Below are 27145 nucleotides of genomic sequence, written 5' to 3'. Positions count from 1 at the left end.
ATTTCAGAGCAATACAAAATTGATACAAATCTTCATCTTGTTACTATAGCATGAGGACTATTTGATTAAGGGTTGATTTAATACTAGAGGAATTCAGAATTTGTCACAATCAAAGCACAAATTTAAGGCTATTAGAAGTTCAAGTAAGAGTCATATTATCATTTTGCAGCAGTAAGGGTTTCATTATCAGTAGCCTCGTTTTGCAGTAATAATTTCATTATCATTCTTCAATAGTAAGGGTTTCATTATCATATCATTTTGCAGTGTCGTGGTTTTGCAGTAAGGGTTTCACTATCATATAGTTTTGCAACAACCTAATATCCTTATAAGTGTGTCATTATCCCTGGTACGAGAGTCCACAATTGGTTGTTTATTTTTATTAACATTTCTAGGGTGGTAGGGTGGTGCAAGACAAGAAATTGAAGTCTCCTTCAGGTTGTAGCTTGAGAACACTTCAGGGTGGCAGGGTGGTACTAGGGCAAGTTTGAGCTTGCAAGGTGTCGGAGCATCCTATCAGTGGTGGTTGATAAACCAGGGCATTGGAGCATATTTCTAGTTGAAGTTGGTAAATTGAATGCTTTTCTAGAGTACTAGGGAGTTGGGCCCTTTTCAATTGGACCTTAAGCATAACTTTTGTACTCATAAATTATTAGAGAAGTGTTCGGTGGTTTTTCTCCTTGAAGGGTTTCCATATAAAATTGTTGTCTATTATTCTTGTGATGTGTTGGTTGTTTTTTTTCAATTGTTGATGAAGAAGAAGAAGACTTCAAGAAAGGAAAGAAAAAATAAATAAGATTCAACAAGCAAAGTAAAAAGAAAGGCTTTAAGAAAAGCTTCTATTCAAAATAAGACAACTCTTTGTCTGAAGAAGAGAGCGATAGTGACAAAGAAAATGACATAGGAAGAGTGTTATTGATGGCTAGGAACAACAAGAAGGAAGTTCATGAAGAGGAAGATGGGGTTGATTTTGAAAACGAGATTATCAGAGTTATAAAGAATCACAAGGTTGAAAGAGGAGATGTCAAATCACTAGAAGTTGAGATAAAATAATTGAAGGAACATGCCATAAGCATAAATAAGAAGACTGAAGAATAAAATAATATCATCATCAATCTTAAGGTAGGTACAGTTGGAATAAGCCAAAAAAAATGAAGAATCACTCAAAAGAGAACGAGAAGAAAGCAACAAGGCAAAGGAATATTTAGAAGCAGAGATAGTCTTTGTGTGGAAGGAAGCACATAAAATAAATTTCCAACAAAACTTTGCAAACAACTCCAAAGCATTGGATGAAATTATCAGCAATCAAAGGCCATGCAGTGATAAGACAAAAATAGGCTAGAAGTAAACATTCGTGAAAGGCACAAGTTCCTCAATGACATAAAAGGGAGACGAACATAAAACTTAGGCGCAAATTATTAAAGGATCCATCAAGAAGGAAGAAATCTTCCCAACAGAACAAAATCCACATAATCAACAACCCACATTAAAGAAATCTCAAGAGGAAGGCTCTTGCAGAAAAACATCACAAAGATCTCCCCCTCTCAGGTATCAAACCATTTTTCTTGGTGTTTGTTATTCATGCAAAAAATTTGGACATAATGCTACAAATTGCAAAGCCTATGATAGGAACATAAGAAACTTTGGAAATTACTCCAAGAATGATTATCCAAAAATTCTCAAGAATATTACAAGAAAAATGATAACAGGTTTGGATACTTAAGCAATAAAGTGGAATACTATAAATGCAACAATTTTGGACATTTGGCTAAATATTGCACATTAATCACTCCTCCAAGGGAGTCACAACAAAATCGAAATGTCCCTTCGAAGGTCTAGAAGAAGAAAAATGAAAGTTGCGCATTTGCTCTAAAAGCTCAAAGCAAGAAGAATGTATGATATGTTGACAATGGCTTCTCAATACATATGACCAGGGATAAAGAAAATGTATATCTCTAGAAGAATGAAAGATGGAATAGCCTCATTTGGGAATGATGGTTTTGCAAACGTTATATGAAAAGGAACAATTAAGCTTGGAGGCAAGTAGGGTACAGAAAAAGATGTGTTACTCATAGAAAACATGAATCACAACTTACTAACCGTAAGTCAAATGTGTGATCAATGACACACATTGTTATTCGATTCAAAGAAATGTAAAATAAGGAAAGAGAAATCTGGCAACTGCAACTAGGACTCCAAATGATATATACACATTGGATGAGGTTAAAAACAAAGGTTGTTTCTTAGAAAAAGAGGATGAAAGTTGGCTCTGGCATAGAAGGATGGGACACATAAACTTTGACAACCTTGTCAAAATTAGTAAAAACGAATTTGTATGAGAAATATCGTAGATTTCAAAACCAACCAGGACCTCTTGTAGGCATGGAAAACAAATAAGAGTTGAATTCAATACCAAGTAACACTCCTCGTCAAAACCATTAGAGTTGGTACACAATGATCTATGTGGACCCATGAAGACCAAGGGACTAAATGGAGAACAATACTTCATGTTGATGATTGACGATTATACTAGGATAACAATAGCCAATTTTTTGAAGAAGTTTGAAGCCTTTTAATGTTTCAAAATCTACAAGGAAATGGTTGAGAATGAAATTGATTTGAAGATCAAATGTTTGAAATAAGATACTGGAGGGAAATTCACATCTATATAATTTCAAAACTTTTGTGAGGAACATGGAATAAAGGGACAATTCTCAACAGTCAAGACACCACAAAAAATGGGGTCGTCGAAAGGAAGAATAGAATAGTAGAAGAAATGGCTAGAATTATGTTGAATGCTTCAAAATTAAGCAATGGATTTTGGGTCCAAGCAATAGATAAAACAATGAACATTTTGAACAGAGGGTTGCTTAGAAGAAATTGTGATCATACTCCATACAAACTATGTAAGGGGATACCAACAAATGTCAAGCATTTCAGAGTCTTTGGAAGGAAGTGCTATATTAAAAGGGAGGACCAAAAGGTAAACAAAGGAATTTTTGTTGGATACTCATGCAAAAGTAAAGCATACATATGCTATAATCTAAGACTCAACCGGATAATTGAAAGCATCAATGTAATGTTTGATGAAGTTCATGGACCAAAGGCCAAACAAGGAAGTTCATCCTCAACTGAACTAGAAACAAGAAAAGATTAAAGAGGAATCCCAAGAGGAAGAGCAACCAAATGAGGAAACAAATGTCAACCAAGATGAGACATGATATGATCAACAAACACTTTCTAAGACACCCAAAAGATGGTAGCAAAAGAACCATCCTTAGGATCAAAGCATTGGGGACATCAATGGAGGTATAAGAACCAGAAAAAATCGACAGACACGCATGCCAAAACAAGCACATCTTGTGCTTCTATCCACATTTGAGCCTAACAAATTTGAAGAGGCCAGTTATGATGAGCATTGGATAACAACCATGAATGAAGAATTGGATCAGATTGAAATGAATGACACATGGGAATTGGTACCACGACCAAAGGACAAAAATGTCATTGGCACAAAATGGGTTTTCAAAAACAAGCTGAATGAGGATGGAAAGGTCACCAAAAAAAAGATAAGATTGGTCTATAAAGGGTATGCGCAGGTTGAAGGAATATATTTCGAAGAGACATTTGAAACCGTCACTAGGATGGAAGCCATCAGGATGTTCTTAGCCTATGCTTGTTCGAGAAGGATCAAGGTGTATCAGATGGACTTAATGTCATATTTTATGAATGGAGAATTGGAAGAAGAGGTCTACATTGAACAACCTGATTTTTTTTGCTTACTGACAAGAAGGGTTATTTTGCAGGTTATAGAAGGCTTTATACATCTCAAATAGGCTCCTAGATCTTGGTATGTCCGTCTAGACATGTACTTGCAAAAACAAGGGTTCAAAAGAGGAAATGTTGATAGAAACCTTTATGTAAATGTTGAACAAGATAGTTGATTATCATTGAAGTGTATGTGGATGACATCATCCTTGGAAGCAATGATGACAGGCTAAGTAAGAAGTTTGCATCAAATATGCACAGTGAAGTTTGAAATGTCACTACTTGGTGAGATGAATTTCTTCTTGGGACTTCAAATATATCAAGGAGACAATGGCATAATCATCTGTCCAACCAAGTAAATTAAAGAAATGTTGAAGAGGTTTCAGATGGAAGACAACAAACTGGTTAGCACTCTGGTGGTCACATGTTGCAAGTTGAGCATGGACGATATTTCTAAGGATGCATGCCAAAGAACATATAGATCAATGATTGACAGTCTACTATATGTAACATCTTCAAGGCCATATGTGATGCAGACAGTTAGACAGGTACCACGTTTTCAAGCAGCACCAAAAGAATACCATGTTGTCATAGTGAAGAGAATTTTTCGATACCTCAAGGGAACAACAGATTTTGGCCTATGGTATCCAAAAGGGAATAACCTAACTATCACAACTTATACAAACACAAATTGTTCAAGTAATGTTGATGATCATAAAAACACCAGTGGTGCAACCTTCTACATAGGTGGTTGTCTTGTATCATGGCTAAGCAAGAAGCGGTCTTCAATCTCATTATCCATAACAGAAGAAGAATGCATAGTAGTAGTGGCATGTTGTTCTTAGGTCCTTTGGATGAAACAAACTTTGCAGGATCTACAGGTAAAGTTCAATGAGCCCATTTCAATGTTCTATGACAACATCAATGCCATAAGAATCTCCAAGAATCCTGTCATGCATTCAAAATCAAAACACATTCTTATCAAATACCATTTTGTTCAAGAACAAGTTGCAGAGAAGAACGTCAAGGTCAAATAAATTGGGCCAAATGAACATATTGCTGATACTTTCACCAAACCTCTAACTCGGGATTATTTTGAATACCTTCGGAAGAAGATTGGGATTCTACCAGGTTCACATTGATATGTATTCAGACAGGGAGAGCACATGCATGTTACAGGAAAAAGGAAGTAAGGAGTTTGTCAGGGGGAGCCACACTTTGTCATTCATGTCAAAGGGGGAGAGAAATAGGTCAAGGAGATAGAAGGCATGGCTTCAGGGAGAGTAATGATCACAGGGGGAGTACATGTGTTGCCATCAATCACAAAGAGGGAGATTGTTGAAATATGGTTGTCACTGATGTCAACCCAAACAACACTAGGAGATGCCCTGCCTTTTATAACAAATATGACAAAGAAATTTAAGGTCTTTATGGACACAATCACCTTTATTGGATTATCCTCAACTTGTCGATTCCGACAGTATGTGGCACGTCATGAGGGTCCTTGTGGTTTGAGAGATATGCTTGTTCAAAGATGAAACCCCCTTCTTGGGGTCAATATCCCCATGAGCTAGATGATGTGGTCGTTTATTATTAATTAGCAACTCATGAGTTCAAAATGACTTCTCATTAAAAGTCAAATTAAATATTTTGTGGCTTAATTATTTCATTGAGTACATTAAAATTTAATTAATATCAAATGTTAAGGTCAACCTCATTTTGTGTGGGGTTTTTGGCTCCAACAAAATTAAAATTTGAATTTTATCTTCCCTCCATGAGAAGTCGAACTGCCTCTTCAAAAGAATTTAAACCTTTATAAATATAATTTGAATCTATCCTCCAAAGCACACAAGAAGATTCACTATTCTCTCTGACATAAAATTTGTCCTTGAGGAGTTTTGAAGATCTTGAAGATCCGACGAGGAGGTAAATTTTGAAAGGGTTTATGGGCTTGTGGTTTATCTTCTTGAGTTATGATTTGGTAAGGGTTTCGTTGGTCATTTATATGTGGTTATGAGGTAATCCATATGTTGTTGAAGGATCAATTCCATATGCATGTCTGAAGTTGTTGTATGTGTCAAGGGATTTACTCCATCTACAACTTTCAGCCTCTTGCTATGACAAAAATCCTCTAATATTTGTTGAAGACTTCGCTTGGTTAGCTTAAGTATTCTTTCCATGGTTAACATGGATTTGAAGTTATTCAATACCGATTTTATTTCCTTTCAGCCCCTTTGAAGATTGATTCAGAAGAAGAATTATAGATGCAGATCTTTTAAAATTCCTTTGGCACTATATATATGCTTGTGACCTTGTCTAACGAGGTCTAAAACGTGGAAATTATGAGCAAAGACCTGAGTCTTTTTCGACTTACAAATATGAAGCATCATTGGAGTCTTCCAAGGTGTATATCCAAAGTCGTGGAATAGTTTGGCCTCGTTAAAACCAACGGAGATCTGAGGCATCCCTAGTGATGTTTTTAACATCACCATGACACATATCTGAAGGTTTCATTAACACATTTTTTTATTATATAAAACTCTGATTTATTCCTTTTGTCAAGGTGCGTTGATCTATAATCTTTTGACTGTTAAAACTTTTGTGACGTCTAATCTAGTGAGGGATTATATTGAGACTTAGATTTTGCTCAACTCTTGAAACACACCATCTTAATACTATAATCTAGATCGAATTATTGAAGGGTTTATGCCACTGTTTAGTTAAGCTTGTTCTTTATGTCCAAAAGAACGAACTAGACACAATTGACAAGCTTAGCTCTTTGGTAATTTGTCAAGTGTACAAGTCTATAATCTGAAGTTATGTGAAGCTTGTAGCGAAACGATTCTTCAAGGGTTTATTTCAGAGTTGTACAAACTTGATATAAATATTCATCTTGTTTCTATGGTGTGAGGACTATTTAGTTAAGGGTTGATTTACTACTTGAGGGATTTAGAATTTGTCACAATCAAAGCACATATTTAAGGCCATCAGACGTTCAAGTAAGATTCAAATTATAATTTTGCAATAGTAAGGGTTTCACTGTCAATAGTATGGTTTTGCAGTAAGAATTTCATTATCATTCTGCAGCAATAAGGGTTTCATTGTCATATCATTTTGCAGCTATGTGGTTTTGTAGTAAGGGTTTCATTGTCATATAGTTTTGCAACATTTTGATATCCTTGTAAGTGGATCATTATCCCTCGTACGAGAGCCCACAATTGGTTTTTTTTTCATTATCATTTCTAGGGTGGTAGTGTGGTGTAAGGCATGAGGTTGAAGTCTCCTTTAGGTTGTAGCCTAAAAACACTTCAAGGTGGCAGGGTGGTGCTAGGGAAAGTTGGAGTTTGTAGGGTGTTGGAGCAATCTATTAGTGGCAGCTGATAAAACCAGGGCATTAGAGCATCATTCCAATTGAAGCTGGTAAATTGAACACTTTTCTAGAGTACTAGGGAGTTGGGGTTTCCCTTTTCAGTTGGAGCTTAAGCATATTTTTTGTACTCATAAATTATTAGAAACGTTTGGTGTATTTTCTCTCGGATGTTGAAAATGTAACTAGTGTCGGTCTTCATAATGTAATGTAAAACAATCATTGATGTATTTATTATATCCATTATTATATTTATTTTTGGTTAAAGCATGTTCTTCATGCTTATAGAGTCAAAAAAAAAAAGTAAAAAAAAAAAGTATATTATGAGCCAAAGAAAATGTACTTGAGTCATGTCCCATTTGGACATTTGTAAGAAAAATCAATTTTGAATTTTATTGAGTCAAAGTTCACCAAAAATTGTCAAGTTGGCCCTCCTTGGGAACAAGTTGACCTGGGCCTCCAAGAGCCACCTATTCAACCTCCTGAACTCACACACACACACACACACACATAGAAGATAATTCGATCACTTTGGGAGACACTCACTTATCATCATCATATACATCTTCTGCACCTAATAGAGTAATAGACCAAGCAATAAGGAGAGAAATAGCTCGCACATGTGGAAGAATTCCAAAGAGAGAAGGTCGAATTTTTGAACTAGTTACAAGGTCAAATTTCAGAGCTTGTTGCAAGCCTAAAATTTCAGGAAGGTGACCAGTTTGACCTATGTTGACTTTGACTTTGGAGGTGACTTGCAGGAGGGCTAGACTTGGAGTTTTTGGTGGCAATTCTAGTCTTGGCCTTGGATACCTCATTTTGTCTAATTCTATAAGAAAATATTGTTGTTGGGTTTTCCCCTTGTGGGGTTTTGCCTTGGCTTAGAGCCTAATTTCTAGTGTCTCTTGTCTCTTGTGCATTATGTTCTCTATTTTTGCTAATGTGTAATTGCTTGATGACATAACTAAACATGTTAATACTAAGAAAAGAATGCATATCAACCACAAGTAATTACCGTGATAAGAAATTCTATCATCTACTATAATTTCAACATGGTATCAAAGCTAAGGAAGATCAAAGCAGCATGTCTAAAGCATAAGTTCGAATCCTTTGGTGACTTGAACGAGGTTCTGTGGCATTTACCAAAGTCTACAACACATATCTGAATCTCTGTGGTGGCTTGATCAAGGTTTGTGACTCCTATCCGACTTTATGGTAACCTTAGACAAAACACAAAATATTTGATATTTTTCTGAAACTTGAGAGCGAGTTTTAGAGCCACATATTGATGCAAAGTTCTATGACATATTCTACCTCTGAAGTGTGAGCATTATAACTCTATGTGATGCAAGATTCTATGGTAAAATATCTCTATGATACAAGTTCCTATGGAAACATAGATCCAGATTGTAGTACCTTTGAAATGGCACCTTTGTGAAGAATCTAAACTTCTATGAGACACCGGAGTTTCTCACTATGATTTAAACAAATACTAATATGTGAAACTAATGGAGTTCAAGCTATCTATGACATCATGACCTTTGTAGTATATGATCTCTATAGTCTAAATCATCTTATGATTGAGAATACATTTATAAGAAGACAAGAAGGTAGATTGAAGGTGAAGAAAAGGAAAAAGAAGGATGCCATTGTGTAAATGAAATACATTGGATAGACATTGTTTTTGAACATCATCCAGTCAAAAAAAGAAGTCTTTTTAATATAAAAATCATCTCAATAAAAATAAAGGTGTACCCTATGCATAAACATAATCCTATAGCATTATGAGGATCATTTCTTGGAGGAAGGTTTGAATCACCAATGTAAGAACTTGTACATTGGTTCAGATCATCCCTACCTAAAGGGAATCTCCATCATCCGAAGGATATAATCAATTTGATTACCTCAATGACAGATCAATAGAAAGCATCTGAATTCCATGAAAGTTTGAGCAATATAAGAGACTATTGCGAAGGTTAAGCTTGAGAAAAAGACCATGTATAACATCCGAATTTGTAACTAGATTGAGCTTGAAAGGTATCTCCTTGAAGGCATCAATGATGACCCCAAATAACAATAGAACTTGACCAAGGATCCAAATTATACAAGTCATCCAAAACTTTATGAGTTGTCAAGTAAAAATGATGAATTTATCCAAGTTCTATGGCTTTATATTATGAAAATACTGCGACAATATACAACATATGAGATTATATGTGAACTCATTGATTTGTGGAACATTACTCCTTGACATATGCGAAGGACAAAAGTTTGAAGACCTAAGGATATAGGTTGACCTTTGAAGTTGATCTTGTTAAGCACTTTGAAGACTGTGGAAAGACTAAAACATACAGGTCTATAAATGATGTATGTGCAAACTATGTGAACCAAAACAAATTACATTGTTAGCAACTCAAAGAAATCTTTGTGAAGTCTAAAGAATCTCTATTGGAGAAAGATGACACATGTCAACTGAAGGAAAATTCAAGGGATCAAATCTCTGCAAGGATGGATGAGGTAAGGCTGAAAAAGGCGCATATGAACTTTATTCATTTGCAATCAATTGTAGTACATATAATGTAGAGATAATGATCTAATGATCTCTTGAAAGATGGCAATGCATCATTATAAAAAGGGGCCCGTGTAGAGATATTTTAGAGATCATTAATACGTTACGCATTTGAAATATTTCTTTGCATATAAATACTAGGATTTTGAAATGAATTCCATCTCACATATAGAGAGCTTGTTAGTGACATTTCTAGGGTTTGCAACTAACTCATTAGTATGCTTGTAGAATTTGCAATTCTTAAATGGCAAATCTTGAAGACTTTGGAGAATCTAGGGTTTGAAAACCATAACAAAGGTTTGAATTAGAAAACTCTAGGTACAAAAACGTAACTAATCATTTACGTTGAAAGAAGAAAGATCTAGCTCTTGAAGATGACAGAAATGACATCATGCTAATATGAGAACAAGGTTGATAAACAATTCCAAGATTAAGAAGAAGTTGACCTTTCTCAAAAGATAAGTACTCTACATCTCCTCCCCTTGTTTAATATTGTTGCTATTGTCTTTGTACTTTGTTCAATTATATTTGTTCTTTCATAGGCTTCTAATAAAGTCTGCAGATCAATTATAAGAATTGCCCAAGACTTGAAAAGCAAATGAACGAATGGAAAGAATGAAAGCACAAAGATGAAATAATGTGATTGCAGAAAAAGAGAGCATTTTGAAGGTTCTCCTAGTAAGAGGGAGAGGATCAAGTGAACACTGATTTCCTCAGTTAGAAGAGTTACTCCAAGATTTTGAAGAAGACTCGTGATTAGAGAAAACCTCGTACTTTGATAAAGAAGGATTCATGAGCTAAAGGAAGTAATATTGACTTCAGAGGGAGCTAGAAGTAGAAGTTGGCATGAAGGATTCGGTATGGTTTCCTCGAAAAATATGAAGAAAAATTATGTTGATTGCAGAGATAGAAGATGTGGTGATTGGTACAATCAACTATGAAGAAGTTTGGCTCCATAAGGTGTTTGATGAACTTGATGACATGTTGGATTCAATTATGATATTGATCAACGTTGCATGAAGATTTTCAGAGAACCGGGAAGGTCGAAGTGCTTTATGATTCGAGAGTATGATGCATATAGGAGACGAGAAGCTACAACAGATCTCCACGGAAGAACATGTAGCCGATGCATTGATGAAGTTCCTTTTCATGGAAAAGGATGAGTATTTTTTAAGACAAGCTTAGGCTTGTGGATATCTCCTCCCTTATTGAGAAGGAGTGAGGGTGGATCCGTATTCTCCATATGTCACATACTATGGTCAGGACTAACAACCGTAAGCCTAGTGCATGAATACTGGTAGGGAGAATGGTGTATTGGATAAGCATCTGGGACAAATATTCTTTAAAGATCTGTATTGTGACCAATACTAACCATCGTAAGTAAATTACATTGATCTAAGATAAGAATAGTCTCGAGGACCAACATTTCCTAGTGTCGAGTATTGTGACAGTGGATTAGGAAATGGTCTTGTGAGGGCATACCTTTGTGAACACTTGGGTTGGATATTTGCCTTGAGAGGCAATGGTGTCCAAATTTATGCCTCCCAACATTGTGCTCTGATCTAGTAGAGAGATAGAGCTTACTTGTCAAGGCGTTATTATTTTGACAATGTTGGCTATGATGATGTAAATCATTATTGATGCTTATCAATCCATATCCTTTCTTATACGAATATTTCAACTTGAGAATATCCTCTTGAGTCATTATGAATACATCCCTTGTTAAGAGGGAGCGTTGAAAATGTAAGTGTTGGTTTTCATTATGTAATGTAAAACAATCATTGATGTATTTATTATATTTATTTTTGGTCAAAGCATGTTCTTCATGCTTATAGAGTCAAAAAGAATTTATTATGAGTCAAATAAAATGTACTTGATTCATGTCCCATTTGGACATCTGTAAGAAAAACAAATTTTGAATTTTATTGAGTCGAAGTCCACCAAAAATTGTCAAGTCGAACCTCCTTGGGAACAAGTTGCTCTGGGCCTCCATGAGGCACCTATTCGACCTCCTAGATAGATATACATAGAAAACAATTTGATCACTTTGGGATCATCATCATATACATCTTCTACACCCAACGAAGGAGTAATAGAGCAAGGAATAAGGAGCAAAAGAGCTCGCACATGTGGAAGAATTTCAGAGAGAGAAGGTCGAATTTCAGAACTACTTACAAGGCCATATTTCAAAGCTTGTTGCAGGCCCGAAATTTCAAGAGTGAAATTTCAAGAAGATGACCAGTTTAACCTACTTTGACTTTGACTTTGGAGGTGACTTGGAGTTTTTGGTAGCAATTCTAGCCTTGGTCTTGGATACCTCATTTTGATATGATTTTATAAGAGAAGGATTGTTGTTGGGTTTTCCCTGTTGTGGGATTTTGCCCTGGCTTGGAGCCTAATTTCTAGTGTCTCTTGTCTCTTGTGCATTATATTCTCTATATTTTTGATAATGTGTAATTGCTTGATGACATAACTAAACAAGTAATATTAAGAAAATAATGCATATCAATTAAAAGTAATTACCATGATAAGAAATTCTATCATCTACCTAAGTTTCAACACCGCACCTAAAATTGTTATGTATTATTCTTGTGATGTGTTGATTGCTATTTTTATTGTTCTTGCTCAAAAAATTTAAAGATAAACTAATTGTAAGTGAAATATTGATTCACCTCCCTCTCAATATTTCCAACAATTACCAAGTTATGTGGGACTTTATTATTGTTATAGGAAAGGGCTTCAAAGGCCCTAGTATGCATGACTTAAGGGGATCTCTTTTGCAAAAAGAGGTTATGTCCATATAGGAATATTTGGAGTTTACAATGTCATAGGCCAACATAAGTTGTTTGATCATGTCAAATGGATGGACTAATGAAAAGAGTTGTACTATCATATATTTCCTCATCTCTTGTCCTTAAGGAACCCTATTTTCAAAATTAGTGGATGCATTTGATAGGGTGAAAGATGCAAATATATTATTGGAGTTTTTGGATGAGATGGTTAAGAAAGTGGGGGAGCAAAATGTTGTTTAGATTATCACAAATAATGTCTTGACATATGTTTCCATTGGTAAAATGTTAAAGTCAAAATATAAGGCCATATTTTGGACAACATGTGATGCACATTGCATGGACAACATGTGATGCACATTGCATGGACTTCATGCTAAAGCACAAAAGCAAAGTGGATTGAATAAAAAACACTATAGAGCATGCAAATGTATCACAAAATACATCGACAACCACTTATGAGTATTGAGCCTAACGAGGAAAAACATCGGGGGCAAAGAAATTGTTAAGCCTACAATCACGAGATTTGCAACGCACTTCCTCACGTTGCAATATCTTAATTCCCAATCACAAAACTTGTAGGAAATGAATGATGATTGGAATGTATCTCGATGGGCTCGTAGACAACATGGAAAAGACACCAAAAAGAAATCATTTGACAACATTTTCTAGAAAAAAAAGCATTGAAGATGGTGAAAATTAGCGAGCCCCTTGTAAAGGTGTTGCAACTAGTGGAAGGGAGAAAATTTGGCCATGGATTACATCTATGAAGCTATGGCCCAAGAAAATGAGCATATATGGGTAGCCTACAAAGATAAAATAAGTATGGCTATATTTGGAGATCATTGATAATAGATGGACAATCAACCCCATAAACCTATACATGTAGTTGGGTATTTCTTGAACCCAAGGTATAATTACAAAGCTCAATTAGGAGAAGATCAAATTGGGGAGGTGAAAGATGGGTTGTACAAGTGCTTGGAGAGCATGGTCCCTAATAAAATCTGAGCAATTAGAAATACATCAATAGATTAGTGCTTTCGGTAGGGCCACATGTACCTTTGGCAAAAACAGAGCAAAGATTGCAAGAGATGTGGACCACTTGGGTAAGAAATTCCAAAGTTTTTTTAAAGTTGAATTATTTAAAATTAAAATTGTAAATATTTTGATTTTTTAGCCAAACTCAATCTAATTTGTTAAACTAACTTTAGTCTTTGTCTTTGCAACACATTGGTGAGTCATTGCATGTCCTCAATTGCAAAAGTTTGCATTTAGAGTCCGCAACCAAACTTGCAGTGCTTTTAGATGTAACTATAATTGGTCTATTTTTTAGCAAATTCACGCAAAGAAGAAAAACCCGTTGGAACAAAACCAATTAAATGACTTCATCCTCATGCAATACAACCTCTGATTAAGATGCCACCAATTGCATAACAAAAAACATGATATTGATCCAAGTTCAAAAAGGATAGAAGAGTCTCAACCAATAGAGTTTGATGTTGCTTTTAATATTAATGCCATGGAGTTAGGGATGAGGAAAGGTTTGATCCCAATCCATATCTCGGAATCGGACTAGGTGCTAAAGGAAGTGAAGCACCAAGCATGGCACATGCATGCACTAGTCAAGTAAATCAACCAACTCGTGCTTCTACTAGGCCTACTACTACTACTAAGGTTGTGAATGTCCCTAAGGGGTTTGAGGTGTCTAGACTCTGAGCAAGATGGTGTTTTGGTAGCTCTTGCTAATGATTCCATTTCTAATAGTGATGATGAGCTTGATGATTGATCATGTGGATCAATGATTTGTAGTAGGTCAATAGCTTGTAGCATGGTTTTTGGACTCAAGAGGTCATTTAGACCCTCACTGATTATGTATTGTGGCATTGATATGTATTGCACTTAGTGCCCTTTGAGAAATTCACTCTTACATGTATATAGATGAGCAAACTTTGCATATTTTGTGTCTAATGGTTTGGAATCTTAAAATTGTTTTCTTCATCAAAATTTAATTCTTTTGTGTCTTTTTTTAAAAACCAGTTTCATTAAATCCAAGTCAATTTGAGTGTGAGTTGAAATCCAAGTTGATAGGTGGCCAAGTCAAAGTTTGAGTCCGAATTTTAAAACTATGGTCTGAATGACATCCTGTTTGCCGATGACTTTATATCCTCCTAAATTAATATTTACAAAACAGCATGATCTTTTAGGCTCTACCCTACTCTCTCAATTGAGTGTCCACTCATGTTGTCATAAACCATCCAAATTGCCTTGTAAGTTCATTCCATCCTATAAACCATGCTAAATGAACAAGCACATACAGAATCAAAACACAATATATGTTTTTCCGTTATACAATACCTAAAATGTCAATCAAAGGTTAGTTTCTCTTCAATTTTTTTATTTTTTCCCCAATGAAGTGTTGAATCTAGGTCAGGACCAGCCCTAAAGTCGGAAGAAGCATCTGCCCACCAGTGGGATGTTATCGCCAAATTTGTGCGAGACACCCCTTGGGACATTATAACTCCCATCCTCAACCTCTCTTCAATTATTTTTGGGAAAGTGACAAGAAAAGCCATTTCACACATTGTTATCTACGTAAAAAAGGGTTATAGGCATTTCGATGTATTGCTTACATAGCTATATTTGAATAAATTTTGGGATATTATTGATGGAACCCATGATTTACTGTCTTTCTCTGTGAGGCTAAACTGCTTCTACAAGGTTTCTGTATAAATTGCAATCTTAATAACTTGAACAATAGTAAAGCCAGGTTGCCAAGAACAGTGAACTGCAACTTAATAATCTGATCAAACTAGTACCAAAAGACAGGTTATATTGCAATGGAATTCAAAAGCTACCATACACGGCAACAATGAACAAAACACTCCTGGGGGTGGGAAGTTCTGAGAAAAACCATTTGCAAAAGTAGACAAAGAGAAGCAAAAAATCGCACTTAACTTTTGATGACTCTGACCCCTGATCTCTGACCTCAATGATTATTTGATGCCAAAGAAAAAAAAATATAATTTACTGGCAAATGGATCACACTGCAGCAAACAATAACCTAAGCAGGAAACACACTAAACATTTCTTTTTGACATTATGACTATAACAGCAACGCTAAATTCATCAACAAAATTATCTTAAATTGGGGGATCGAACATATCAAGCTTTTGGCAGGACAGCAATCAAGCTTCTTGTTTAGCTTCAGTAGCAGCTGGCTCTAGTGGTTCCTCCACTGTTGCTTCTCCTTTCACCTCTGACTTATCTTCTTCCTTTTCCTCATATTTAGTCTCCAACTTCTCTACTTTTTCCTTTTTCTCCTCTTTCGTGTCTTCTTTCAACTCTTCTTTGATTTCTTGTGTCTTGTTTCCATCTTCAATTTTCAAATCTCTGAGAACTTCAGCAGCTGTATCTGCAGCTTCGTCTTCCTCTTCAGAATTTCTGTCTTGGGATTTTGCAATTTCTTCAACCATCTCCATGAATTTCTTAGCATCTGCATTAAAAAGATACAGTAAGCAAAATTAGCAACTACTGATATTAAGAGAATAGAATGTTTTTTAGAGATAAAAGAGGAAGCCCAAAAACATTATGAGAAAACATAACACCGCCGCCTGTCCTCCTATAGAGAATACAGTGACTAGTTTCTAAAGCTGGTCAATGCTTGAAGACATCCTTTGTGCAGGGAAGCTTCACACCAGGATCTGCCAAGCAGTCTCTATATAAGCCATTTGAGATCATTTTATGATTAGTCTGAAATAGCAAGGAAAATGAGTAACCTGTCTACATCCACATATATTCACAAAGAAAGTTTCAGAACCGTATGATGGAAAAAGAAAGAACTCCAGATTCAGTTCAGGGATCACTATTCTCATAATCCATCAAAGTTTATCTTTACTATGATAAAATCATGTGCTGGTTAAAACTTACAAACCATGTTTAGCTAATCATTCAACAATTGCCGTTTAGCACATCAATACAAGGATTCAGGTTATGTAATGAATGATAAAGTGCAGGAATAAATACTACGTCTGAAAGATCCCATGGCAAATAAACTACATGCATCTCATCCAGTTATTCTGGACTTTGAATTCTTTTTATTAGTCAGTGCAAAAATCAACAGACACTCACCATATGATGGTCATAAAAAGCATCAAAATAAAAAATAATTATAGTGGGGAATGATTACTTACTCTCCACTGTAGCAAACCGGATGCAAAATAGTTCTTCCTTCAGTTCACCATCCGAGAAATCATTAGCATGCCAGACACAAGATTTCTCATTACCGCTGTGTTCCTGAACTGAGATTGAAGGAAGTACTGCATAACAAAGCCAGGCATACATCAAACCGAAAAGGAGATACCAAGAAAATCACTTCAGTTGAAAGGACTCGATGGATATCCAATATGACAACACAAACTGAAATTTGGCAAGAGCCTAAAACACTATGACAACATATTAATCACGTCCATGGATAATCACGTTGTTAAAGAGATTTAGGGGATTTCCAACCAACGGTTTACAAAATTCAAATTCAATGAAATCATTTCATTTTGAAACACAACACATACACTGTCTGAAAGAAAAACATATCTAGTCATCTAGGGCTCAATCACCGTTGGATTTCAAGTGAAAGAACTTTGCATAAAAATATGAAAACAAAAGGCCATTTGAGTACTGCAAAACGATATTCATAAGCACAATTCAAGTATTGTCAAACAATATTTATTACCCTAATTCAAGTGTTGTTAAATAGTGTTCATCATTACTGTCGTGCTCCTGATGGGAAAATTTGTAGGCAGAACTGCATAGCAAACATACGCATACACCAAACCCCAAAAACATAATACATGATAATACCAACAAATCCTATCTGCCACAATTAGTCAGCTCATATCCACTATGACAACCCAAGCTGAAACTTTGCAAAAGCCTCAAAACACACATTTAGGGCACAGTAATCAGGTCCTCGAATAATCATGTAGGCACATAGTTTATGGGAAATAATTTTCAACCAATGACGACAATTGTAATAACATATACCCCTGTTCTAAAGAGATACGCATCTTGTAGCCTCAGATCCAATCACCTTGGAAGATCAAACAAAATAATTTGGCATAAATGCATAAGAGGCCATACCTAATTCAATAAAGATAGCTGTATCCTTCTTTATAAGGGAGATCCTAACAAAGGACATTGAGAATATATTCATTGGGTCTTTGGATAATCACATTGGTACGTTGGCTTATGGGAAAGAATTTCCAACCAGTGGTGATAGCACATAATCGGATTCCAAATGACGAAATATCTTCTAGCCTGGGATGCAATAAAGTTAAAAAATAATTTTACATTATAAACATAGAAGGAAAAACCTAATTGTATCACCATTGCAGCTTCATCCTTATTTATCAATCAGCCAGCTTATCCAAGTGAAAACTGCTCATTTAAGGACATGGTAAAAGAAAAGTGAGCTATGCTCCATAGATTATTCATACATTTGTTGTCTTAAACCAGGTAAAATCTGCACAAGGAATGCGATATGCTATCTGCTAGCGACTGAATCAAAACCTGAACTGTTCAGGGTCTCCAATCCATCAAAACCAATTAAACACCAAACTAGGACTATCAGACAAAGGAGTCCACACACATACCTGAATGATTGGCGCAGATTTTCAAGGTCTTGGCCTGCCTCATGACCAATCTGACCTTCCCAGTCTCCTTGTGCTTCAACAGCTTTACCGTTCCAACTCCACGCTCTTTCCACTGATTCCCATCCTTATCAAACCGATACAACTTGGCCTTCCTAAAAAGGAAAAATTATATGAAAACATCCATTGGGGAAATCAGGTCTCTGGGATCATCTACATAATAAGTTATAACAATGATAGCTGCAAATCCTCATAAAAAGGAAAAAGAGCATATGAAATGTCGATATAAAAATTTCAAAAGTTTTATACAAGACCAAGTGAATTCAAAGAGCAACGCAATCTTAAAACATAGAATTTACACAGACCCTGGTGGTCTGAAGCCTCTAACACCTTAAGCATTGTTATGCTGAATATAACTAGACCCCAACGGACTTGAAACATACAGTACTGTAAAAACATAGTCTCAAGCCCAATCAGACTAGACCCCGATGGATTTGAACTCTATGACTTATAGAAAACTCCAACTACACCAAAATATATATAAAGCACAGGGCACTATAAAGACAAGTTTGAATCCTGGTCATGTAGAAAGATGGCATTTGTCAGAATCAGCATCAACCCAAATGCACTTCGAACTTACCCTACTGCTAAAACATTGCATTCAGGCAAATCTCGATAGAACAATGGTATCAGATCGTCCAACGAAGGTAACATTTCAGAGGAAAAGGGTAAAAATAAAATGCAATGTACTGGTTAAGAGTTGCTTACATATCAAGCATAACATCCTCCTCCTCCTCTCCAGTTGTGATCGAAACCTCCTGTAGTTTAACAATGGGTGCAACCTGAGCTCCTGTATCTTCCTCCTCTGCTACAGCCTTTCCTGCCTCTTCCTCTACCTTTCCTGCCTCTTCCTCTACCTCTACCTCATAGGCAACATTGTCTCCAGCCATTGCAAGGGAGATTTGGATTGAAATCAAAGGAAGAATGGGATCCGGAGGCAAAAAAATGGATCTTAATCAAAACGGAGGTTTTAACTGAAGCACGCGTGCAAGAAAATGCAGCAATAAAAAATGACAGAGCGACTGCCAGAGCTTACTGATAGATTGTCTATATGGAGGGAAATGAGCTTTGAGAGAAAAGTGAGAATGTGGGCAAGCATCCTCGCTTCGCTTTTCATAAAGTAGCATCTCTTTCGGCCTGGATTGAAGCGAGGGTGGTAAGAAAATAATTATAAATTAGAGAATCCCAAGGTAAGAGGTTCATGCTATTATGAGGGGATGTTTCCTTGCGAAGTTAATTTTTGTGCTCCAGAATCCCAAGGGCAAAATGTACTCAAGGCATGAGATACTGTATAAAAGTAGTATCGAAGCGTCATATAGGTACTTTTCACGTGGATATAACTAAAAACAAATTATATATATATTAAAAGGTTATAGATTTAAAATTATAGATAGATTTGGTGTAGGTTGATTAATTAATATTTATTTATTAGGGTTAGATGTTCCTTTAACATGGATCTTTCAAATGCTCATCATGGATGGAAGTAGCTTGGTCTTTGCCAAGTAATAAATTTCTGGTTTGTGGGATGTTGTTACTAGTTACACTTAGTGTTATTATTAAAAAAACAAAAAGCCAATACATCTAACCTTTTAGAATAATTTAATTGTCAAAGTTCATTATTGTCTTTTGTTTTTTATATTTAATTAATAGGTTTTAAGTAAAAGTGAAGTTTACATAGCTCCAAGGGATAGCTTAGTTGGTCGAGTTCTTATTGTTAAGTACCTTTCCAATTGGGAGGTCACGGAGTTAAGTCTTTTTTACGCCCTTGGGGTTAGGCACTGCTAGTTTGGTCGGCTAGTAGATCCCTTCGGGTTGATCTGCCTGGATTTTCCCGTGGATGTACCGGTCACTTTGTGTTCTTGAACCACATTTAAAAATAAAAAAGTGAAGATTACATTAAGAAATAGAATTGCATTAGTTAACTGTAATATACAATTCTTTTTAACCTAACCTAATGTGGGGTTTCAATTGTAACATACAATTATTTTCAACCTAACCTAATGTGGGGTCTCAATGAAAACCAAAGACTAAAAAATGATTTTATCACCTTGCTCATCTATGAGAAGCTTAACCCAATTTGAACCAAAGTCACTAAAATGTGTTTTTATCACCTTATCCATATATGAGAATCTTAACTCAATTTGAAAAGTTTTCATAGATTACATAAGAACTAATTGCATCCTTTATGAGAATAATAAGGAAAATATAATACTTCAAAGCAAAGTAAGTGACTAGGAACATTCCCCGATGGGGGTGATATCCCTATTGTTAATGCATATTCCTTGAGGTGCCTCCTTAACAGATGGCTTCATCTCGTTATGGCATGGTAGAGAATTGGTGGAGGGCGTTGTATGATAAAAACAAGTCCCGCCATTTTAAATGCAACCTTGAATCTTTAAGGTGGCAAGGGTACGTAACTTGTGGGAAATGAGGTGAGGTTGGTTTATACTCACCTTCCTCCTCCTTGGCCTGGGTGGTGTTGCCATTCCCTTTGCTTATGTGGAGTGTGGATGCAGCTGGTCTCTCTTAGGCATTTGGCTTTACAGTCTCAATAGCATTGGCACTGGGTTGGGTGATAAGAAGTGAGGTATTGTGGTTATTTCTTCATCAATTGTTTCACTATGTTGTGAATCTGGTTCTACATTCATATTTCATTCAGTGTAGTATAATTGCTGGTTGGATTGTGGTAGAATTCCACCTGTGTTATTATCTTTGTGATGGTTATTGGGACTATAATTGTTACGTTCTCTTTGTACATTTGAGTTTCAATTTGTCTCTATCTACTTGGGTATATACTTTTCATTGGGTCATTTTGGGCTTCATAACGCAGGTTTCGTTGGGTGGTTCCTAGTCTTCTCTCTGGGAACCCTTGGTGGTTAATTTAGGGTTGTTAATGATATTTTGTTTTGCCCTCAATTTGGGTGAGTCGCTTTGTACTATAGGAGTGGATATTGCTCTGAGTGTAAAGTTGAGTACTATTTTTTTTCTCAATTTGCTTAGGCTTTGGGGGTCTTTGCGTCTTATGTCCTTCAATTGTCTAGAATTGGGTTATTTACTTGACTTCGGTCCTTTGTTGTGGCAGTAGGGGGATGATTTGCTAGTCTTTCGTTCAAAAGAGTAAGGGTTAGTTGTTTGTCCTTCTTCCTATTTTGTTGGTCATGGGTTTTGTACTTGTTTAGTTTGCTATATGGTTTATGGCTTCATGCCTCCTCGGCATAGAATGTTGAGTAGGAAGGGTGGTATGAGTTATGTTGGCCTCAAACACACTCGTCCTTTTTCTTTTGATTCGGTTGGTACGTTCTTTGTTGTCGTTCCTCTTGACATTAGAAGGGAAATGATTCTCTTGGAGGCAAAAGAGATTGAGGAGCAACCCTATCATTATGATACTGAGCTTCAATTGTTAAGTTTGGATTTGAAAGGGGCCCCGGGCCCAGGATGATTTCGTAAGAAAAGGTTGCATTTCTTATATTCTCTTGCTTTGCACCAGCAAATGGAAACTTTTCTTCATTTGATTTTCAAAGATAAACAAGTTGAAAATTATAATTTGTTCTTTGAATTGGAAGACATCAAGCACATGTTGCACAATCTACACTTTTGTCTTGATAATGTGGATTCTAGACTGGCTCAGGTGGAAGAATTTCTATCATCAGACTCAGCCTCTGATGATCTGATAAACCCTCCTATTGATCATGGGGACTATATTGACCCTTCAGTGGATAGTGTTCAAGACATCACCATTATCTCATCTAATTAGGATTGAGTTCTGAGAACTCATGTTTTTGGCCTTTTTTCCATTGTCATTGCAGTACTAGTGTTGGGTCTCCTGGATTCCTATTTTGGATTTGGATGGTTTTACAATGGTCTCTTTCATCATTAGGGAAACTTATTTGTCATTTTGAAACTATGCTAGAGGATGTTTCATGTTAGGTGGACCATCGACTTTGGTTTAACCTCTTTTTGGCGTCCTGGTCCCGTTGGTCCTGTGCGAGGACTCTCTATGGGATGATGTTGGACGTAGCTTGTTTGGTTGATGGGATGAAGGAAAGTTTGATAGAGATGGCAAGACCGATGATGGCCCTCTCCATTTCTGTGGGCTTAAAGGAAATTATGGTAGTTGTGGTGTGCGCACATGGGTGGTTTAGTACTTGGCCCTTGTCATTTTGTTGGCAGTTATATGGTTGTTCCTTCTATAGGTATTCATGACCTCGGGCAGTGAGCAAGATCTATGGTGGATTTGTAACATGTTGTTTGTTATTCTCTATTATGTTTATATTTGCCCTAACTAATGGCAGGCTTCTGATCTCGAATTATGGTATAGTTTTTGCTTGGTGTTGTTGTAATTCAGAGTCCAAATGGTTCTTCTGGTTATGATAATTGCATGGGTCATATGTATCTATGATGTACCTCCTTTTTTATTAATAGAAAGATCTTTGTTGTAATTTACAAAAAAAAAAAAAAGTAGGAACATAGTTTATTGTATGGTAAGGGAGGGTAAGAAAGGTATATAGGAATATTTATTATATTTTTATTAGATTTCCATTATTATTTTTTCTTCCCTAGTTTTGCAAGTTAGGATCTCTTACTGCTAAAGTATCTTGAATATATATATATATATATATATATATATATATATATAGATAAAGAGAGAGAGAGAGAATGTTCTTACTCACCTTTCTCTATCAAAAATTGTATTGTCATTTTAGTTTCTCCATATTCTAAATTCTTCTATTTAGTGGTAAAGAAAACCTTTCTAAGCCAACCTTAGCCACCAATGTTCACCATAACCTACATCACTTTAAATTTTCTCTTTTTGTATGATTAACATTGCTTTATTTAAAACAATCTAGGGTTGTCATTTTCTATGATACAATAGGGGACAAAAGCCAATGAATCATGTCATATCTAGATTCTCAATCATGGATATTAGTTAAGGGGTAGATAATGGTTGGGAATCCCCTTCCACCTCCAACTATCAAAAATTGAGTTGATAGGCAAGATTTGACCCTATTTTCATTGCTTGGATCTTTGTTAAAGTATTATTATCAACAAATATATTAGTTGCAAAAATTACCACAAGGAATTTATGGTTGTTATGTAATATACCTATACACCAACTATGCTTGAGTTACCCGTTAAAGCCTAGTCAAAGTTAAGTTTGATTAATGGATGTATTTCAAAGCAAAGCAAGAGACAGCGGGAACATAGCTTATTGTATAGTAAGGCAGGTGAAGAAAGGTATATAGGAATCTTTATTTTATCTATTATTATATATTTTCATTATTATTTTTTCTTCCCTAATTTTGCCAGTAGGATCTTCATGGTGAAATATCTTGAAAAATTATATATAATATTTTCATTATTATTTTTTCTTCCCTAATTTTGCTGGTAGGATCTTCATGGTGAAATATCTTGAAAAATTATATATATATATATATAGATAGATAGATATATTTCTTACTCGCCTTTCTCTATCAAAACTTGTATTGTTATTTTAGTCTCTCCATCTCCTAAATTCTTCTATTTACTTATAAAGCAAACTTTTCTAAGCCAATCTTAGCCACCAATGTTCCCCATGACATACACCACTTTAATTTTTCTCTTTTTGTATGATTAACTTTGATTTATTTAAAGCAATATAGGGTTGTCATTTTCTATGATACAATAGCGGACAAAAACCAATGAATCATGTTAATATCTAGATTCTCAATCATAAATATTATTTGAGGGGTAGATAATAGTTGGGAATCCCCTTCAACCTCCAATTATCAAAAATTGAGTTGATAGGTTAGACTTAACCCTATTTTCATTGCTTGGATCTTTGTTAAAGTATTAGTATCAACACATATATTGGTTGCAAAAATTACCACAAGGAATTTATGGTTGTTATGTAATATACCTTTGCACCAACTACGCATGGGTTACCCCTAAAAGCCAAGTTAAAGTTAAGTTTGATCAATGGATGTATCTCAAAGCAAAGCAATATACAAGTGGGAACATAGTTTATTGTATTGTAAGAGAGGTGAAGAGAGGTATCTAGGAATCTTTATTTTAATTATTGTTATTTTTCATTATTATTTTTTCTTCCAAATTAATTTGGCAAGTAGGATATCTTACTAGTGAAATATCTTGAAAAATTATATATATATATATATATATATATATATATATATATAAATATATATATATATATATATATATATATATATATATATATATATATATATAAATATATATATATATATATATATATATATATATATATATATATATATATCTTACTCACATTTCTCTATCAAAATTTGTATTGTTATTTTAGTTTCTCCATCTTCTAAATTCTTTTATTTGCTTGTAAAGCAAACTTTTCTAAGCCAACCTTAGCCACCAATGTTCACCATAACATACACCACTTTAATTTTTCTCTTTTTGTATGATTAACATTGATTTATTTAAAGCAATCTAGGGTTGTCATTTTCTATGATACAATAGGGGACAAAAGCCAAGGAATCATGTTAATATCTAGATTCTCAATCATGGGTATTATTTGAGGGCTAGATAATAGTTGGGAATCCCCTTCAACCTCCAACTATCAAAAAATGAGTTGATATGTCATACTCAACCCTATTTTCATTATTTGGATCTTTGTTAAAGTATTAGTATCAACACATATATTGGTTTCAAAAATAACCACAAGGAATTTATGGTTGTTATGTAATATACCTTCACCAACTATGGATGGGTTACCCCTTAAAACCTAGTTAAAGTTAAGTTTGATTAATGGATTTATTCGAGGTCTCCAGTGATCCATTATATGATTTGCAAACACTAGGAATTTGATTTAAGCCTAATTTTTTCCTTTAGGATCCTTAATTTCTTGCATGTATTTGCCTCATGACCCTAAATATTAATTTCATGGCCCTTCCATTCCTTAGCCATTTAGATTCTTGCACACTCAATTATGCAATTAAAAATAGTTGTTGAAAATTGTTCTTGATGCCTGGAGTTTTTTTTGGTTTTTCTCCTTTCACAAACTCCCTCAAATGAAACCCAACACTATATTCCCTACATGATTCAACAATGAGATTTGAAAGGTTTCCTTGGGCTATCTTTGAATCATTTCATCTACTTAATTTGCATTGGTCTCTTCACTTTTTAAGATAAAGGCAACTTCATCCCAACATGTTTTGGCTACAAAACATATGGTAGAGAGATGAAATATTCTCTTTCGCATTTTTTAATAAATGGTAGATAGAAAACCTCCTTAATCTCATTTTTTTTTTTTAAATTTACCACTTTCTTCAAATAATAACCATATAGTTCTACCACTTTTAAGATTTTCCACAAATATTGTACGTCAAATTAGTTGAGATTGTTTTTAAATATTAAGAAAAAATATCTATTATTATCATTCCTTATTGTGAATCTCTATTAGTGAGATTCATATTTTTGGAATTGGAGATTCATTTTTTTGGGATTACTACTTGTTGTAAAAATATTCTTCCCAAATTAGAGCCTTTGAGATTCATTTTTTTGGAATTACTACTTCTTGTAATAATATTCTTCCCAAATTAGAGCCTTTGCATCTTCATGTAGCTCAATTGTCCACAATTCTAGTATAGTCCAAATTCATTTAAAGATACATGTGTTACATTGATGTTTTATTTAGGTTTAACATTGATTAAACAATGTACATCCATCTGATTTTTTGCACGTAGGCTCAGGATACGATAGCGGAGCTGGCGGAAGAAGAACTTGGGCGGCGAACCTAGGGTTTGCTCGGCTCTGGCTGCGGCCTGAGCCTGCGGCGGCGGGGCTACCTGCGGGGGGGGGGGGGGGCTCTGGACGACCTGTTCTGGCCGACCTTCCTTCTTACCTTCGCCCGATTTCTGTGCGGGGGCTCGTCCTGGTGACTATCTGCTGAGGAACTCACGCTTCTGGAATTTCTGCGACCAGTTTCTGCGGAGTGATCTTGACCTCGGCTCCCCTATTTCTCTCGCGCGGTTCTTCTTCCTTTCCGCGACTCGGGCTTTGGGCTAAGCGGCGTCGGCGTCCTCCGGTGCATCGGCGGCTCCCTGCTCTTCGACAGTCCTTCTGCCTTGAGGTTCGTCCGGGGTTTCGGGCCTGCGTCTTGCTCTTCGCCGCTGGTGGGGCCTTAGGTTTCTGGGCTTCTGAACTTCTTCTTGGGGGCGAGGTGGCTGCCCTTGCCGCCTCTGCCCCCGGATCTGACCCGCCTCAGCTCGTTCCGGGTCCTTATGGACTTCTGTGCTGATGGCTGGTTACATTTTTGGTCCTATGCCTGTCACCTCTGCGGCTATGGGGAGTGTTGAGGGATCTGTGATGCAGAGTCTGTGTCTGCATCCATTCGGGCCGCTCGTCCATGGTTGTTGCTGGTTTGGCTTTTGTTTTTCCTGGCTTCTCGGGGTATATGGGTAGCTCTCTTTCACTGGCTTCTACGGATTTTGGTGGAGAGTTGAGGGGATGGCGGAGGTGTCCTCCCATTTCGTGCCTCTCCCCACTGTCTTTTGGCTGCCTTTTGAGCTACTTCTGCCCTACACAGAAGCTCTCGTTTATTTACTGTTTTATTAGTTTGTAAGGTTTGTCGTATACGCCGGTTGGGGCTTTCACACCCTGTTTATGGCTGCCCTGTCTGAGGGCTTTTACTGCATACTTCCCTGAAGTATTGGATATTGTAAGTGGCTACTGCCACACATCTGCATATGCCTTGGCATCTACAACATGTAATCGCTATTATTTTTAATAGAAATTACGAACTCTATTTTCCCCGGAAAAAAAAACAATGTACATCCATCTTTAATAAATGTGTGAAATACCATACAACTTGTGCCTATGTAGGAAGGTCATGTTGATTTGAAGAATTATTTCAAAAACAATGAAATAGGAAGCAAAATTGTTATATTCAACATAAGCCTTTTATTTACCTCAAGTATATTTA

General features: G+C 35.8%; 1 protein-coding gene across 1 annotated transcript; it reads right to left on the bottom strand.

The window, feature by feature from the left end:
- Positions 1-15291: 15291 nt before the first annotated feature.
- Positions 15292-19435, bottom strand: LOC149221086 (ran-binding protein 1 homolog c-like). The gene is made up of 4 exons (XM_089384990.1): positions 18904-19435; positions 18139-18290; positions 16681-16806; positions 15292-15983 (listed from the first exon to the last, which is right to left on the bottom strand). The coding sequence occupies exons 1-4, from the start codon at positions 19083-19085 to the stop codon at positions 15676-15678; spliced, it is 768 nt and encodes a 255-aa protein (XP_089241116.1). The 5' UTR covers positions 19086-19435; the 3' UTR covers positions 15292-15675.
- Between the last annotated feature and the right edge of the window lie 7710 nt (positions 19436-27145).

This window comes from Pinus tabuliformis, chromosome Q (genome assembly GCF_031772625.1).
Source record: "Pinus tabuliformis cultivar Carrire ecotype Pingquan chromosome Q, CPIR1, whole genome shotgun sequence".
Taxonomy (NCBI): Eukaryota; Viridiplantae; Streptophyta; class Pinopsida; order Pinales; family Pinaceae; genus Pinus; species Pinus tabuliformis.
This window is presented reverse-complemented; position numbering and strand designations above follow the sequence as displayed.

Excerpts from the sequence above, each read along its gene's own strand:
- LOC149221086 (XM_089384990.1), bottom strand. The coding sequence starts at position 19,085 with ATGGCTGGAGACAATGTTGCCTATGAGGTAGAGGTAGAGGAAGAGGCA. Across the intron at positions 18,291-18,903 it reads GAGGATGTTATGCTTGATAT|GAAGGCCAAGTTGTATCGGT; the intron begins GTAAGCAACTCT and ends TTTCCTTTTTAG. Across the intron at positions 16,807-18,138 it reads AATCTGCGCCAATCATTCAG|TACTTCCTTCAATCTCAGTT; the intron begins GTATGTGTGTGG and ends TTTGTTATGCAG.